General features: G+C 40.7%; 1 protein-coding gene across 3 annotated transcripts in view; it reads left to right on the top strand.

Moving 5' to 3' along the window:
• The window catches only part of creb3l4 (cAMP responsive element binding protein 3-like 4), an 18,650-nt gene extending 5,784 nt beyond the window's left edge, over positions 1 to 12,866 (top strand). Inside the window, exons 4-10 of one of the 3 annotated variants that reach the window (XM_079275775.1) lie at positions 1,043 to 1,149; positions 1,489 to 1,578; positions 2,503 to 2,609; positions 2,901 to 2,969; positions 5,146 to 5,194; positions 5,566 to 5,659; positions 11,966 to 12,866. In XM_079275775.1, coding sequence (XP_079131901.1) covers positions 1,043 to 1,149; positions 1,489 to 1,578; positions 2,503 to 2,609; positions 2,901 to 2,969; positions 5,146 to 5,194; positions 5,566 to 5,659; positions 11,966 to 12,273 — 824 coding nt within the window. In that variant the 3' untranslated portion in view covers positions 12,274 to 12,866. Of the gene's footprint in view, positions 1 to 1,042; positions 1,150 to 1,488; positions 1,579 to 2,502; positions 2,610 to 2,900; positions 2,970 to 5,145; positions 5,236 to 5,565; positions 5,660 to 11,965 lie in introns of all 3 variants that reach the window. The other 2 variants (XM_079275774.1, XM_079275776.1) reach the window with 2 other exon arrangements.
• The last annotated feature ends 4,634 nt before the right edge of the window (positions 12,867 to 17,500 follow it).

Raw genomic sequence — 17,500 nt, 5'->3', positions numbered from 1 at the left:
AGCGTCCAAGCAGAGATAATGGTTTGTTAAGCAGAACACAGTTTGACCCAATGTCTCCCTTACGGCCGCCCTGGGTAGAGGGTCGTCTGGCAACCGCAAGGTCGGCGGTTCGATCCTTGGCTGCTACGTGTCCTGTGCCGAAGTGTCCCTGAGCAAGACACTGAACCCCTAACTGCTCCCCGGGCGCTTCTCAGCAGCCCACTGCTCCCAATAAGATAGGGATGGGTTAAATGCAGAGGACAAATTTCGTATATGTGTAAATGTATATGACAATAAACTTAAAACTTAAACTTCAACTTAAACTTACGGACTCACAGACTTTGAGGCGCGCTCCCGCGAAGTCCGTGTGGGTTTAGGGCTGTCCCACTGTCACATCATCGAGTGTTTGAGAGACATGTTGAGCCCTTTATGAACCCTTTCTGTAATCAGCCGAAGGGAATTACCCACAAATCATTGCAATGTGACGTTAAACACGGGGTAACCAGCGGACGCATGGAGACGTAAAAAAAAAGATAAACAAAGAGGACGGCTCATGTGTGTTCAGCAAAGAGTAATAAATTAACATTAAGGGTTAAAGGGTTAGGGTTAGGGTTAGGGTTAGGGTTAGGGTCAAATAAACTTGAAATCAGAGAATATCTATTTATTTATTCATCAAATATTTGATTTTGTCATTGAAGCCGTTTTGACACTTCATTCATCTTATAAATACAGTTAAATTTAATTCAGGTGCTGATAAAGTGACAGTGGTGTGATTGACAGGTCAAGGCAAACAATAATGTACCATATTATTATATATTATTTTAATATTCATAGCCTGGTGTACTCACTTAACAAACCATTTGTCTAATAATGCTCTTGTATAGTTAGTATTTTCATTCTGTTCTTATTTTAGTTAATATACTTCTTATTTTTTATACTTTTATGTATTTAATTCTGTCTTTGTCCCCGCTGGGATCACTTGAGGATTATCTTGTGTTATCTAAGTTCCAAACAGGGATGAGTTGATGGCAGTAACCGTGATGTCACTTCCTGTCCCGTACAGATGGGTGGAGCTCTCAGGTGTTGTTTTCAGACTCGTGCATCGTGAACCAGCTGCCTGTGGTTTCTGCAGCACGCCTCCAAGACCCTCCGAGTCCAGACGGGGATCTGGTGAGACTTTGGTTTTAACACCCTGGAGGACTGACTCTTCTTCTATTGATTGAGCATTTGTAGTAGTTGGCCTTAAACTGTAAAACAATCGGCCAATAAAAATAAGATCTTCTCCCTCCAGTGATTCCTTTAATCTCCGTCTTAAGACCCACCTCTTTCCTTTAGCCTCTCAATTATCATGGTAAAGACAAGCTTAGCTTTTACTTGTTTGTGATTTATTCAGTTGTTGGATTCAATATTCTATGCTTTCACTAATTTCCTTATATTGTCTTCTTTATGTCTGTGTTTTTATTTCCTTTCTTTGTAAAGCACTTTAAATAAGCTTGACTTCTGTTGCAGCTGTTCCCAGATCTGCAGCTGACTGAGGAGGAACAGAAGCTGCTGACACAGGAAGGAGTTTCTCTTCCCAACAACCTTCCTCTCACCAAGGTCACACTGCTGAAAGACACTTCAGATTCAATTCATTCATTTTGTACAGCCCCAAATCACAAATTTGATTGATTCAAATGATAGGTTATATAGCTGCTTCATACAGCTGTGATTCAGGTTATATAGCTGCTTCATACAGCTGTGATTCAGGTTATAGAGCTGCTTCATACAGCTGTGATTCAGGTTATATAGCTGCTTCATACAGCTGTGATTCAGGTTATATAGCTGCTTCATACAGCTGTGATTCAGGTTATAGAGCTGCGTCATACAGCTGTGATTCAGGTTATAGAGCTGCTTCATACAGCTGTGATTCAGGTTATAGAGCTGCTTCACACAGCTGTGATTCAGGTTATATAGCTGCTTCATACAGCTGTGATTCAGGTTATATAGCTGCTTCATACAGCTGTGATTCAGGTTATAGAGCTGCTTCATACAGCTGTGATTCAGGTTATAGAGCTGCTTCATACAGCTGTGATTCAGGTTATATAGCTGCTTCATACAGCTGTGATTCAGGTTATAGAGCTGCTTCATACAGCTGTGATTCAGGTTATAGAGCTGCTTCATACAGCTGTGATTCAGGTTATAGAGCTGCTTCATACAGCTGTGATTCAGGTTATAGAGCTGCTTACTGCTGTTCAGAGGAAAAAAGGTTTTGAAGCCGGAATGGACTCTTGCAGCTATTTGGTAATTTTATTTTTTCTTAACTTGCAGTACTTGTGTATTTGTCTTTTCTATCACTATGATAATTATGACTGTTATGTACCAAAACACAAACCCATATTCCTTGTATGAGAAAACTTCTTCTGATTTCAGATTTACATTTTCTTGGCGTGACTTCCCACCTCAGTCAGGAAGTCGAAGTGATGACGGGATAATTAGTCGTGAAATGAATGATGTTGATTTTTGATTTATCTTTATTTTTAGGCTGAGGAAAGAATCCTGAAAAGAGTTCGGAGGAAAATCCGCAACAAGCAGTCGGCTCAGGACAGCCGGAGGAGGAGGAAGGAGTACATCGACGGGCTGGAAAGCAGGTCTCACCTTAGACCATTAATCAACTAGGCATCATATAGAAAATCAATCCAAAACTATTAAGATAATCACTGTATCATAATCAGATAGTGAATTGAATATCTTCAAGTTTTCAATCATTAGTGGGACAAAAAATGAGATGAACACGTCATCTTATGCTATTTTATAAACTGAACAATGTATCAGTATATCGATCAGATGAATTCATCATGAAAATAGTCTTTAGTTGCAAATTTATCTCACATCTGTGTGTGTGTGTGTGTGTGTGTGTGTGTGTGTGTCTGTGTGAACAGGGCAGTATCTTGCTCAACACAAAACAAGGAGCTTCAGAGGACAGTGGAGCAGCTGGAAAAACGCAACATGTACGACCACATTAGTTGTTGATTATTGACTGTTCACTGATCGATGAATGAATCTGGATCCATAAAAGGAACCGATGAGTCGCGTTTATTAAAGGATTTACGACGAGTCTTTTTATGAGCCCCTCTGTGCTGCGTCAGTGTTTTTAGACAGTCAGACCCATCGAACAGGTTTACAGCAGCAGAGGGCTCTGTTTTCTTCTTGTTCTTCTTCTTTCTGTTGTCTTCTTGTTCTTCTTCTTGTTCTTCTGTTGTCGTCTTCTTGTTCTTTCTGTTGTCTTCTTCTTGTTCTTCTTTTTTCTTCTTCTTCTTCTTCTTCTTCTTCTTCTTCTTCTGTTGTCTTCTTCTTCTTTCTGTTGTCTTCTTCTTGTTCTTCTGTTTTCTTCTTCTTCTTCTTCTTCTGTTGTCTTCTTCTTCTTTCTGTTGTCTTCTTGTTCTTGTTCTTCTGTTGTCGTCTTCTTGTTCTTTCTGTTGTCTTCTTCTTGTTCTTCTGTTTTCTTCTTGTTCTTCTTCTTCTGTTGTCTTCTTCTTCTTTCTGTTGTCTTCTTCTTCTTGTTCTTCTGTTGTCGTCTTCTTGTTCTTCTTGTTCTTCTGTTTTCGTCTTCTTCTTCTTCTTGTTCTTCTGTTGTCGTCTTCTTGTTCTTTCTGTTGTCTTCTTCTTCTTCTTGTTCTTCTGTTGTCGTCTTCTTGTTCTTTCTGTTGTCTTGTTCTTCTTCTTGTTCTTCTGTTGTCGTCTTCTTCTTGTTCTTTCTGTTGTCTTCTTCTTCTGTTTTCTTCTTCTTCTTCGTCTTCTTCTTTCTGTTGTCTTCTTCTTCTTGTTCTTCTGTTGTCGTCTTCTTCTTCTTCTTCTGTTGTCGTCTTCTTGTTCTTTCTGTCGTCTTCTTCTTCTTCTTGTTCTTCTGTTGTCGTCTTCTTCTTCTTGTTCTTCTGTTGTCGTCTTCTTGTTCTTTCTGTTGTCTTCTTGTTCTTTCTGTTGTCTTCTTCTTGTTCTTCTGTTGTCGTCTTCTTCTTCTTGTTCTTCTGTTGTCGTCTTCTTCTTCTTGTTCTTCTGTTGTCGTCTTCTTCTTTCTGTTGTCTTCTTCTTCTTTCTGTTGTCGTCTTCTTCTTTCTGTTGTCGTCTTCTTCTTCTTCTTGTTCTTCTGTTGTCGTCTTCTTGTTCTTTCTGTTGTCTTCTTGTTCTTTCTGTTGTCTTCTTGTTCTTTCTGTTGTCTTCTTCTTGTTCTTTCTGTTGTCTTCTTCTTGTTCTTTCTGTTGTCTTCTTCTTGTTCTTCTGTTGTCATCTTCTTCTTCTTGTTCTTCTGTTGTCGTCTTCTTGTTCTTCTGTTGTCGTCTTCTTCTTTCTGTTGTCGTCTTCTTCTTTCTGTTGTCGTCTTCTTCTTTCTGTTGTCGTCTTCTTCTTTCTGTTGTCGTCTTCTTCTTTCTGTTGTCTTCTTCTTCATCTTGTTATTTCTGTTGTCTTCTTCTTGTTCTATCTGTTGTCATCTTCTTTTTCTTCTTGTTCTTTCTGTTGTCGTCTTCTTCTTCTTCTTGTTCTTTCTGTTGTCGTCTTCTTCTTCTTCCTGTTGTCGTCTTCTTCTTCTTTCTGTTGTCGTCTTCTTTTTCTTCTTGTTCTTTCTGTTGTCTTCTTCTTCTTCCTGTTGTCGTCGTCTTCTTCTTTCTGTTGTCGTCTTCTTTTTCTTTCTGTCGTCTTATTATTTCTGTTGCCTTCTTCGTTTCTTTCTGTCTTCTTCTTTTTCTGTTGTCGTCTTTTTCTTTTTTTTGTTGACCTCTCTGACGTCATTTTAAATCTCATATCGTCTACAATGATTATAATTAGTTTACCATTGATCAGCACTAATCTCTCTGCACTATCGTGTCACATTGATGCTGATAGTTTGGATCTTATGACTATTTACGTTTTACAAATTTCCAGATTGTATTGATCTGTGAACCCTGATCATCTCATTTAGTTCTTGAAGATTAGTTGAGTTAAATTCAGATTTGAGATTTGTGGTATTTATCTGTTCGCGGTAATTTGTGGTGTAAAAGCAAAGAGGAAAAACGAAAGGAAGTCAAGTTAGTTTCACTCTGAAAAAGACGTTTTCTGTTTGATTTGACATTTATGAGGTCAGATTACTGTTTATTACTCAGATTACTGCTAAATGTGATGCGATGATTAAAGTGTGTTCTTTCTGTTCAGGTCTCTGCTGACTCAGATGGGACGGCTTCAGTCTCTGATCAAACAGACGGTCAGTAAAGGAGCTCAGACCAGCACCTGCTTACTGGTAGGGTGTGTGTGTGTGTGTGTGTGTGTGCGCATTATGTTTCGGTGTCATTAAGATGTAATTGATTGCGGTTCAAGTTCTCATTTATTGTTTACAATAGTAAAATGTTTCCTCTCAGCTAAACATACAGAAGTGTTTTGTGTCGTGACAGAATACAATCTGAATAAAACCGGATCTCAAATTCACTTCTAAAAAGAGATTTGCAGGAATAAGAAAAAGTGAATCAATAATTTCTAATTTTGTATAAATCTTGAGCCAGTTTCAACTGTAAATACATAATATTTCATGTCCATATTCTAAAGAGATGAATCGTGTGTGTGTGTGTGTGTCCTCAGCTCGTCCTGGTCTCTCTGGGTCTCATCATCTTGCCGAGTTTCAGTCCGTTCAGCCGAAACTCGTCTCCAGACGACGACTACAGACCCTCAGGAGGTCAGTAACTTTCTGTTTAGATTTTATTTAATCCAGACTGTCTCCGACTATTTCAATAAATAATAATAATATTAATTAAATATATTAATAATATATAGTGCTGGGCAACGATTACAATTTTTAATCGCGATTAATCGCATGGATTTTTTGCGATTAATCACATTGTTATGGCAAAGTTCAATAATGAATTATAAAGTAGTGTGTTGTGCACTTTTATTTAAAAAGTACTGCTATATGAACTAAAGGACAATAACATTTGGTTTGCAAACACTTATTAAAACAAATTAGGTGCTTTTTAACAGCAGTATTCCTTTTACACAGCAGCAGTTCTATCTCTTCTATATCTGTGCTCAGTGTGTGACTGTATGTGAAACATTCCACTGCTGTGCAACAGGAACAACATGTTTCAGCTAAATGTCTTCATGACAGTCAGAGCATGTCAATGCAGCTCTACTGTTCATCACTATGATGCTGTAACTCCGAGGTGATGATGGTGACCCAGCGATCAAAGAATAAAGACACTTTACCCACAATTTAGGTGTATTAGGTGCAGGTAGCATGTTTTATACTTGTGTATACTCATGTGAATATAATTCATACTTTGTTATCTTATTCTGAAAACCGGATGTTCGTCTGAAGAAACCGGATGTTGTTTCACATTAATCTCATACATGCCGTAATTCGTTGCGATCCTGAAGGTGCGTTCACACCAAACGCGATGCGAATACTAGTCGATACTAATCAGCTGCAGTTTGTCTCCACTTTATTAAGATTTTATTTGTACAGGGACAGTTCACATTAATCGACAGCACACATTAATAAAAACATGACTGTAAATGTGACAGTGTTAGCTAAAAAAGCTAATTTTCAACCGTTGTCCCTGGGCACGGTGTTAAAAGCCGCTAAAAACATTTAAACATTTAAAAACTGTTTAAAAAGACAACAACACAAAAACAAGCAAACAGAGCTGTGCAATACAATCCTGCAGACACAGGATCAAACATGACAGACAAGCAGGCAGGCAGGCAGACAGACAGACAGACGGACAGACGGACAGGCAGACAGGCAGACAGGCAGACAGGCAGACAGGCAGGCTACATACGGACATGGCAGGCATGAGACTGTTAGTGCTGACACACCTGGTTGTTAATGAGCCAGGCTTTGAGGTTGTGTGTGAAGAACCTGTATGTGGTGCTCTGTTTTATGTGTGATGGGAGAGTGTTCCAGGTGACGGAAGCTGTGACAGAGTATGATAGCTGGCTAAACTTGCTTCTCCTGCCTGGGACCACTAGGTCCCCGCGAGCTGTTGCTCTGGTTAGTCTGCTATTGGTCTTTTGTGTTATGAAAGTGCTCAACGGGGGAGGTGCAAGGCCATTAAGAATTTTAAAGGTTAAGCAGCTGTTATGGAATTTGACAAGACTATCCCAACACAGAAGATGGTATTTGGGCAAGATGTTGCAAATGTGGTAGTGTCTGGGCTTGATGTCAAGTACCTTGATAGCCTGCTTATAGACGGACTGTAGGGGCTTCAGGGTTGTGTTGTGAGTGTGTGACCAGGTGGTTAGACAGTAAGTGATATGAGGGAGGATCATTGCATGAAAGTACAGTTTAGCAGCTTCAGTTGTGAGGTTGTTGCGTATGTATCTGAAATTATGTAGACTACACTTGACCTTTGCCATTACATGCTTCACTTGTTTTTTGTATGTGAGTGTGGAGTCAAGAATGATCCCCAGATATTTATAGTTATGGACCACCTGAAGCTGTTCACCAGATATGTACACAGGATGCTCTGTTGTAATATTATTCACCCTCTTTGAGAAAAACATGCAGACTGTTTTTTTCACATTGAGATGTAAGCAAGAGTCTGACAGCCACTTAGTGACATGGACCATTTCTTCAGTGAGTTTGTCTGCTGCCTGTTTGATGTTGGGTGCATGTACAAAAATGACTGTGTCGTCAGCGTACATCTGTATATCCACCCGTGCACATACTGATGGCAGATCATTAATGTACATGCTGAAAAGAAGAGGACCTAGCACAGAGCCCTGTGGAACACCGACACTGTAATTGAGGATGGGGGATGAAACACCGTTGATCTGTACACACTGCGTTCTATTGTCCAGGTAGGATTTGAACCAGCATAGGGTGTCAGGAGAAAAATTAAATTTGGCCAATTTTGTAATTAATATGGAATGATTTACTGTATCGAAGGCTTTCTTTAGGTCTAGAAACACTGCTCCCACCACTCCCCCTTTATCTAGCTTGGCTTTAACCTGTTCTGTAAAGAAGCAGTTGGCTGTTGCAGTAGAATGCTGGGCTCTAAAGCCAAACTGCATGGGGTGGAGTCTGAAGGGACTGCTATTGAGGTGAGCAATTACTTGTTGTGCTACACACCTCTCGGCTACCTTAGAGAAAGCGGGGAGAATGCTTATTGGCCTGTAGTTATTTACATGGGTTCTATCACCTGCCTTAAAGATGGGTGTAATTATAGCTGGCTTCCAGACCCTAGGGAAAGCATTCTGTTCAAAAGACAGATTAACTAATTTAGTGATGGGATATAACAGTGACTCCTTCATATTCTTAAGAAACATGGTGTCTAGTCCGAATACATCTAAGGCTTTAGAGTTTCTAAGTGAATCTATCACCTTCAGCACATCAGTTTCAGAAATGGGTCTTAGGCTGAAGACTGGTTGAGTAAAGTCTGTGGAGGGGAGAATGGTGGGCCCATTGTTTGCATTCTGTGTGAGAGACTTAACGGTATCTACAAAGTAAGAATTAAAGGCGGTGCCGATCTCCTGCTGGTCACGTGTTAAGTTGCTATTTAAGTTAACCTGGATTTGATCTTCTGAGTTGTCACCAGTTTTCCCTGCCAGCAGCTTAATATTTTTCCAAATTATTTTAGGGTTGCCCTTTGCTTCAGTTAATATTTGGATAAAAAAGTTAGCTTTTGCCTTCCTGATTTCTTTTGTGACCTTGTTTCTAAGCATAACAAATCTGTGTCTATCAACAGTTAGTTTGGAACTGAGGGCTGATTTAAGTGCCCTATCCCGTTCTTTCATGATCTTCCAGATGTCACCCTTTATCCATGGCAGAGATGTTTTTTGCCCATGTTTTGGTTTTGAGACCTTCTGGAATCTACCTTTTATGGACTGGATGGTGGAGATCATGACCTGACTGTCTTCCTCAACATTAAGATTTTTCAGATTATATATCCAATTAATCTCTTTGATAGTGTTCTCAAATTCAGTGATGTTACCCCTAGGTATTCTGGGACGCTGTGGCTTTCTGTTTGTGGTAAAATTAAAACGGTGTTTAGTGAGTTTCCGGGCTATGAGTGTCAGATTGTGATCAGAGAGACCTGTCACCATGTTGAATGATTTAGTGATCCTTTCTGGTTTATTACTGAATACAAGATCAATCTGTGACTGGGTTGTGGAGGTGATCCTAGTAGGGCCTTTGATCAGCTGAGTTAAATCAAAAGCATCAACAACCTGCTTTAAGGGTTTCCTGACGGATTTGTTCTCCCAGTTGATGTTGAAATCACCCATTATTATGACCTCCTTTTCGAGATTACATCCTTTTAGGCATCCTTCTCTGTGGCTTTTGTTAGCTTGTCTTGCTTTAGTTTATCTAACTATACTTCTCCCACACGCTGCATCAACGTAGTCTGCTGAAGACTTCCTCCTCTGCTGCCAGTGAGCAATGGACTGTCAAAATAAAAAAATGCGGTAACGCCGATAAAATAATTGTCGGCGTTAATTAATGAATGCGTCAATGCTAAATTAACGCGTTAACTTGCCCAGCACTAAAAATATACTGAAACATGGATTTGTCTCTTAGACTTTGAATTAGAGGATTTGATTAACTCTCAATCAAGACATTTTAGAAAGAAGTTCAACTGAAAAACATTCGGATCAAATAAGGAAGTAAAACTGTTCATGTTCCATTTTGTATTCATTCAATTTTTTTTTTTTCCTCACTGCAATTTATTCTAATTAACTGTATAAAGGGTTAAAATAATACAGGAAAATATTATTATAAGAAATCATGATTCACCTTTTCACTTATTTAATAATAATAATTAAATTGATTTATATTGCACGTATCAAAATCAGAGATCACAAAGTACTTTGCTAAGTACAAGCTAAAGAGAAAAAGAAAAAACACACATACAAGCCATAATAAATAAGATGAGGTCATACTTCCAGTAAACCTACAAACCTTAATTTGAAGTGTTGTGATTAATTTATTGTAACAGATATAAAATACTGTCGGAGCTTAAAGTACTGCGTACTAGTACTCACCGGTACACAGTAGTACACATTTCTACATTTTTCTTTTTTTGCCTCATAAGCTGTAAAAACATGAAACCAATGTCGATATCATCTGGACGAGTGATGACAAGACGCTACAATTCATAGATACAATATTCACATTCTTTTTGTAAAATAATTAGAAAGCAGTTAAATTTGTGAACAAATAAAATTAGTTCGTGAAAAGTTAGTGAATCTGCATTTTTGATTTACAGAATATGATTGAACATTTCCATAACAATCCTATGTTCAGATGAAGGCTGTGATATGTGTGTTATCTATAGGAATGACAATAGAATGATATATATATTAGTGCTGGGCAACCATTACAATTTTTAATCACGATTAATCTCATTGTCATGTCAAAGTTCAATAATGAATTCAAAAGTAGTGTATTGCTCACTTTTATTTTGAAAGTTCTGCTCTATGAACTACAGGTGAATAACATTGTGTGTAAACACTTTAAACACATCAGCAGTTCTATCTCTTCTATATCTGTGCTCAGTGTGTGACTGTGTGTGAAACGTTCCACTGCTGTGAACAGAACATGTTTCACACGTTCATCTACATGTGTGTGTTGAGTCTTCATCACAGTCAGAGCATGTGATGTAGCTCTACTCTTCATCACTATGATGCAGCTCTACTCTTCATCACTATGATGCAGCTCTACTCTTCATCACTATGATGCTGTAACTCAGAGGTGATGAAGGTGATCCAGCTCTACTCTTCATCACTATGATGCTGTAACTCAGAGGTGATGAAGGTGACCCAGCTCTACTCTTCATCACTATGATGCTGTAACTCAGAGGTGATGAAGGTGACCCAGCTCTCCTCTTCATCACCATGTGTGTTCTTCTGGTGACGGTGCGTCTTGAGGCTCATACGTGACGTCATTCGTTGAGATCCTAAAGCTGCGTTCACAACAAACGCGACGTGAACGCAGCTTGAGAACGTTCCTCAGACCGACATCTCCCACAACACTCACCTGCAGTTTGTCTCCACTTCTCTGTAGCATGTTAGCTTGTGTTGCTTTAGTTTATCTAAACGTCTCCCACACGCTGCACCAACGCAGTCTGAAGACTTCCTCCACCGCTGCCAGTGAGCAACGCACTTTACAAATAATAATTTTAAAAAACTGCGTTAATGGGCGATAAAATAATTGTCTGCGTTAATTAATGAATGCATTAACGCGATAATAACACGTTAACTTGCCCAGCACTAATATAAATCCATAGTTGTAAGTAAATAGCTCAAACTATATCTCCTCGTATCTTTAACGGACTGATGAATTCATAAAGTGTCTCTTTATCCCGACTGATCCGCTGCTCATAAAACCTGAATGAAATTATCAATATCAAATAAATAGGAAGGAGGAAGAGATCGTAAAGTTATGAATCGGTTGTTTTGCTGATGTTTTTCTTCATTCCTTCAATTATTGTAAAGAAGATAGAAACGGCACAATTCAGACACCAAATGTTTTATTTACATCTGAAATAGTTTTGTCCCCGAAAGAAGAATGAAATGAATCAAACTTCCATTTAGTTCATGAACCCACATTGTTATATACACTTTTTCTACCGGTCCAGAAACGATCATTGTTGAACCGCTGGGCTGTAAATATTGTTTATTATATATATATATATTTATTATGTATCAGTCAGTCAGTTTTTCTGTGGTTAAATCAAGAGGTTTAAACTGTGATTAGATCGGCTGATGTTTAAACAGTAACTCTAGATTAACCTTCTGTTTCTATTGTCAAGTCTGAAGAAAAGTTTGATAAAGTTCACTCCAGCTTGTTCTAGGCTGCTTTTATTGTGAAACTCTTGAAACAGGAAGCTGTTCCTGTTTAAATCCAAGCTTCCTGTTTCTTAGACCAATGACTGCTGATTTCTTCTCTTGTTATTGAGCTGTTGCTTAGAGGATCTTAGTTCTGCAGAATGGACTCAATCATGCAGATGTAAAGTCAAAATCAAATCCTCTTCCATCTTTCTAGTTATTTCCAGAAACATCCTCACAGATCCCTCCGTCTCCCAGCCGACAGCAGACGAAGCTGATGTTCCAGCTGTACGGTCCGACTCCTCGTCACCGCCCTTTGAACTCGGCCAATCAGGACCTCCAGAGGCTGTCGCTATCCTCCAAGAGCCAATAGAACCCCCTGAAAGTACCGGCTCTGATGGGAGCCGATCAGGGAACGACTCGGCTCTGGTCTCCGGACCAGCTGAGCCGCTGGTTCTGGGTCTGAGGTCAGCGGGGGGGAAAGGAAGTGATGTCACCAAACCTGCACATGCTGACGAGATGTAGATCGATGTTTTCACCACAAAGGATTTCATGTTCGATGTCGAGCTCAAAGTCAAAACCAGCAATGGACGCTCTAAATAATTTGTCTGGAATTAATTCATTGATTGGTGGTTAACCATTTATTCTACTTTTAGCTTCAATGACTAGTTGGATATTTTGACAAAATTTGCTAATTTGCTTTTTTGTTAAGAGTTAGTTGGGAAATTAAAAACCACAGTGAGTAAGAAGCTGAAGCCAGTTGATCGCCACAGAGACTAGAAACCGGTAAAAACCTCCACCCAGTAAAGCTCACTGTTAACACGTTTGGTGGTGACTTTAAAAATGACCAGTGGTGTTTTTTAACGGAGGCTCAAAGTGTCATCTTTTTTCCAGCCCTTGTGCTAAGCTATGCTCACTGTTCAGAAATACATCTGAAGGTGTAACTTCACCCTTTAACCAGTTTATTTTAGAGTTTATACTCAAACTCCAAAAGAAAATTCTTGTTTTTTTCAGCCGGGCTTTTATTTGCTAACTTTGCACTTCTTCCATCTTAGCGATTTGGGAAACATGGTGATGGAAATGTATATCTGTGTAATTAAATTAAAGTGTTACAGAAATGAATTCAGCAGCGTGTCTCTTAATCTGCTTGGAAGTAAACAGGATTAGTTATTGTAGGGTATGGATCTAATCACAATATGTTGATTACGTGTGTTTGTATAAGTCACTTCAGATCTATTTTACCCGAGAGACCCCATGGGGTTAGGGTTAGGGTTGGGTTAGGGTTATTGGGAAACAGTGCTGTGAATACAGGGTTAGGGTTAGGGTTTAGGGTTGGGGTAAGGGTTAGGGGGTTAGGGTTAGGGTTAGGTTTAGTTAAGAGCGGGGCCCTCCTAAGAGGGCCACGAGGGGCACTGGCACAAGGGGGGTTGGAGGGCGTCCTGTGATTAAAAAAGCCACATAAAAAAGGGGGGCAATCTCCAGCCTTTATTGGTTAAAAACTTGCCAAAAAAAGGTTAAAAGTGAATAAAATTCCTTAGAAGGTTTAAAGGAAATAATTAAGAATAAAATCCCGACGTTTCGCCGTTGAGGCTTCTTCAGGAGAGTAGAGTTGGCCACATGCTCCACAGTGACTTTTAAAAGAAATGTTTGGGGCTGGACCAAACTCTGTTGGTTTGTGATTGGTCGAGCCCGTCACCTGTTGTTCGAGAGAGCATGTGACCTGGTGGGATTAAAGGTATAGTACCAAAGTGAAGATTTGAGAGAAAGAAAGCCTAATAGATGGTAACAGAAAAAAAGGGGGGGGGGGGGGGCCCGAGGTTTCCGGAGGCCCACCCTCTGGCCGTACCATGAGAGGTTATGGTTAGGGCCAGGGGGTCAAGGGGTTAAGTTTAGGGTTAAAGGGTTGGGGTTAGGGTTAGGGGTTAGGGTTAGGGTTAGGGGGTTAGGGGGTTAGGGTTAGGGTTAGGGGTTAGGGGTTAGGTGAGGGTTTTTGCCTCCCGAACGTCATGACAACGTCCGAGAGAAGTGCACTGTCCATAAACCGACTCTGAGTTGCCAGCAAGGCAACCACCACCCCCCGGTGTCCTGGCCTTAACCAAATTTGTCCGTCCATTCTCCCACCGACGTAACCCCCGATGTTCCACAAGCACACCTGCGTACACACACGCTTAAAAATTTAGACTGTTTTGTCTTAAATAAAAATTAATAGCAGACTGTATGGTCTGACCCCTGCTCTCCGAGCAGACTGTATGGTCTGAGCCCTGCGCTCAGAGCAGACCGAGCTTGTCCTGCACTCCACGCAGACTAAATGGTCTTGGCCCTGCCCTCCAAATTAAGCCAATCGTGCAACGTTTCGGAGAAATCACTCCTTCTTCAGGCACATGGCTTAATTGTCGGTCACGCGAATTTCGTGACCGTTTCATTGTAACTTGTAAAACTGTGTCTAATTGCCGTCTCCCCCAGTGAGGTTGAGTTTAGGGTTAGGGTTAGAGGGTTAGGGTTAGGGTTAGGGTTAGGGTTAGGGGGTTAGGGGGTTAGGGTTAGGGTTAGGTTCAGGGGAAAAAAAGGGTCTGGCTGCCTTTAGGCAGTCAGAGGGCACGGGCACACAAAGTATAGGCCTTAATACCTGTAATTCTCAAGAGGGGTTTGTAAGTTTTTTTCATATTTTTGCAGGTATCCTGGCGGGTCTCCAAAAGGAGGTGTCCCCGCCCTCATCAGAGGAGGTAAGTCCATCAATTAGACACTCTAGGTCCCCCTAGTCTCAGTTTAACTGTGACCTCCAAGAATGGAGAACCCTAAAATCCCGGATGTCAAATTCAAAACCAAGGGAAGGGGGAAAGGGCAGGTGTCCTGGCGGGTCTCCAAAAGGAGGTGTCCCCGCCCACATCAGAGGAGGTAAGTCCATCGTTTGTTTAGACACTCTAGGTCCCCCTAGTCTCAGCCTAACTGTGACATCCAAGAATGAAGAATTCTAAAATCCCGGATAGGGTTAGGGTTAGGGTTAGGGTTAGGGGTTAGGGTTAGGGTTGGGGTTGGGGTTGGGGTTAGGGTTAGGGTTAGGGGTTAGGGGTTAGGGTTAGGGTTGGGGTTAGGGTTAGGGTTAGGGTTTGGGTTAGGGTTAGGGTTAGGGGTTAGGGTTAGGGTTAGGGTCAGGGTCAGGGTCAGGGTCTGGGTTAGGGTTAGGGTTAGGGTTAGGGGTTAGGGTTAGGGTTAGGGTTTGGGGTTAGGGGTTAGGGTTAGGGTTAGGGTTAGGGGTTAGGTTTAGTTAAGAGCGGGGCCCTCCTAAGAGGGCCACGAGGGGCACTGGCACAAGGGGGCTGTCCTTTAAAAAGGCTTTAAAAAAAAACCCTAATAAAAAACAATTAAAAAACAATTAAACAATTTTATTAAAAACAGCCTGACAGCAGAGCAACCGCCAGCGGGACAGACGGAGAGGAGATGCTAAAAGGGGAAGGGAGGTTAAAAGGCACAATAATTATATAAATATAAAAAGATAATTTAACATATAATAAATGTAAACACACACACACACACATCTAAAACTTAAAAAAAAAAAAATAAATAGATAAGTGCTTTTAAAAATTAAGTGCTTTAAAATATAAAAAAACATACAAAATTGGAAACATGTCTAAAATTATGCCAAATAACCCTCTCCAACTTCAGCCACACGGTTGGGAATCTAAAAAATGGGCCTCGTCTGCCTGTGGGGGGAGGGAAGGACATAGGGTGCATCTCCAACAAGGGAAGATTTAAAATAAATAAATAAATAATCAGATAATTAAAAATATAAATAAATAATTTAACAATAATACACAATTAAAATCGTTAAGCGGGTGAATAAAAACATGCATAATATATTAAAACCACACGTGAAAGACAAGTATAAATATATAAAAGGGTTAGGGTTAGGGTTAGGGGTTAGGGGTTAGGGTTAGGGTTAGGGTTAGGGTTAGGGGGTTAGGGTTAGGGTTAGGGGTTAGGGGTTAGGGTTAGGGGGTTAGGGTTAGGGGGTTAGGGTTGGGGTTGGGGTTGGGGTTGGGGTTAGGGTTGGGGTTAGGGTTAGGGTGGGGTTAGGGTTAGGGTTAGGGTTAGGGGTTAGGGTTTAGGGTTAGGTTTAGGGTTAGGGTTAGGGTTAGGGTTAGGGGGTTAGGGGGTTAGGGTTAGGGGGTTAGGGTTAGGGTTAGGGTTTAGGGGTTAGGGTTAGGTTTAGTTAAAAGCGGGGCCCTCCTAAGAGGGCCACGAGGGGCACTGGCACAAGGGGGCTGTCCTTAAAAAAGGCTTTAAAAAAAACCTAAAAAATAAAAAAATAAAAAACAATTAAACAATTTTATTAAAAACAGCCTGACAGCAGAGCAACCGCCAGCGGGACAGACGGAGAGGAGATGTTAAAAAGGGGAAGGGGAGCTAAAAGGCACAATAATTATATGAATATAAAAAAATAATTTAACATATAATAAATGTAAATACACACACCCACACCTCTAAAACTTAAAAAAAAAAAATAAATAGATAAGTGCTTTTAAATCAATAAATAAGTAATAAGTGCTTTAAAATGTAAAAACATACAAAAATGGAAAAGTGTCTAAAATTATGCCCAATAACCCTATCCAGCTTCAGCCACACGGTTGGGAGTCTAAAAAGCGGGCCTCGTCTGCCTGTGGGGGGAGGGAAGGACATAGGGTGCATCTCCAACATGGGAAGATTTAAAATAAATAAATAAATAATGAGATAATTAAAAATATAAATAAATAATTTAACAATACTACACAATTAAAACAGTTAAACGGGTGAATAAAAACATGCATAATATATTAAAACCACACGTGAAAGACAAGTATAAATATATAAAATATAAATAAATAAATAAACATGTATATAATATAAGATAAACACCATGGTGGAGATGTGATGGGGGTGAGAGAAGGGACAAAGGGATGGCAGGCGAGGCTCCAATAAAAACAGACTGGGAATTAGTATTTTTCATTCAGCCCGTGAGGGTCTATAGTACCCAGTCTGTGGATCCATTTCCTCTCTGCTGCTTGCCGCTGTGCCCTGCTCCACTGCCCGCTGCTCTCCAGGCCCACACTTTGGAGACCATGTGAGCCATGGAGTTTAAAATGTGCATATAGGACGCTCGTGCCATTCCCACTATTGATCATATAAAAATGCTGCTTAATTCTAAGATGCAGCTCATTCTTTGTCTCCCCCACGTATAGTTTGTGGCAGGCCCCGCATCTAAGAGCATACACCACATTTGATGCTGTGGGTGGCAGGGCCTGCCCCAAGTTAAAACCGAGTCGACTCTGGGGGTTAAAAACGTGGGGGAGACGCATAAAACCGATCTCCGAACCTCGAAGCGCCTCCCTCCTGGTCGCTTTCTTATTAAGGTCAGTGTGGACCAGGATGTCTTTGAGATTTTTATTTCTACGAAAGGCGGAGATCACACGGCTGTCCTCCAGGGCGGCACAGTGTTCCCTCGCCCCCTGAAAATTGCTCTTGATGGTCTTGAGTAAGTTGTGGGTAGCCTCTGAAAAGGTTAAAATCAAGGGGACGAGGGACTGGGCAGGCGGTGGTGGGGTGTCGGTGCCGCCTCTGAAGGTGTCGGCGACCTCCGCCTTAATCGTTCTCAGGAAGCGCTTCGAGTAACCCCTGAGTCTCAATGCGCCAAAAAGGGTGCTGGTTGCCTCCTCCACATGGCCCGGGAGGGTACAGATCCTGTGGAACCGGATCAGCTGAGACTTGATGAGACCTC

Source organism: Melanostigma gelatinosum (genome assembly GCF_949748355.1).
Source record: "Melanostigma gelatinosum genome assembly, chromosome: 9".
Taxonomy (NCBI): Eukaryota; Metazoa; Chordata; class Actinopteri; order Perciformes; family Zoarcidae; genus Melanostigma; species Melanostigma gelatinosum.
The sequence above is the reverse complement of the archived record's forward strand: the minus strand, read 5'-3'. Positions and strand labels throughout refer to the sequence as shown.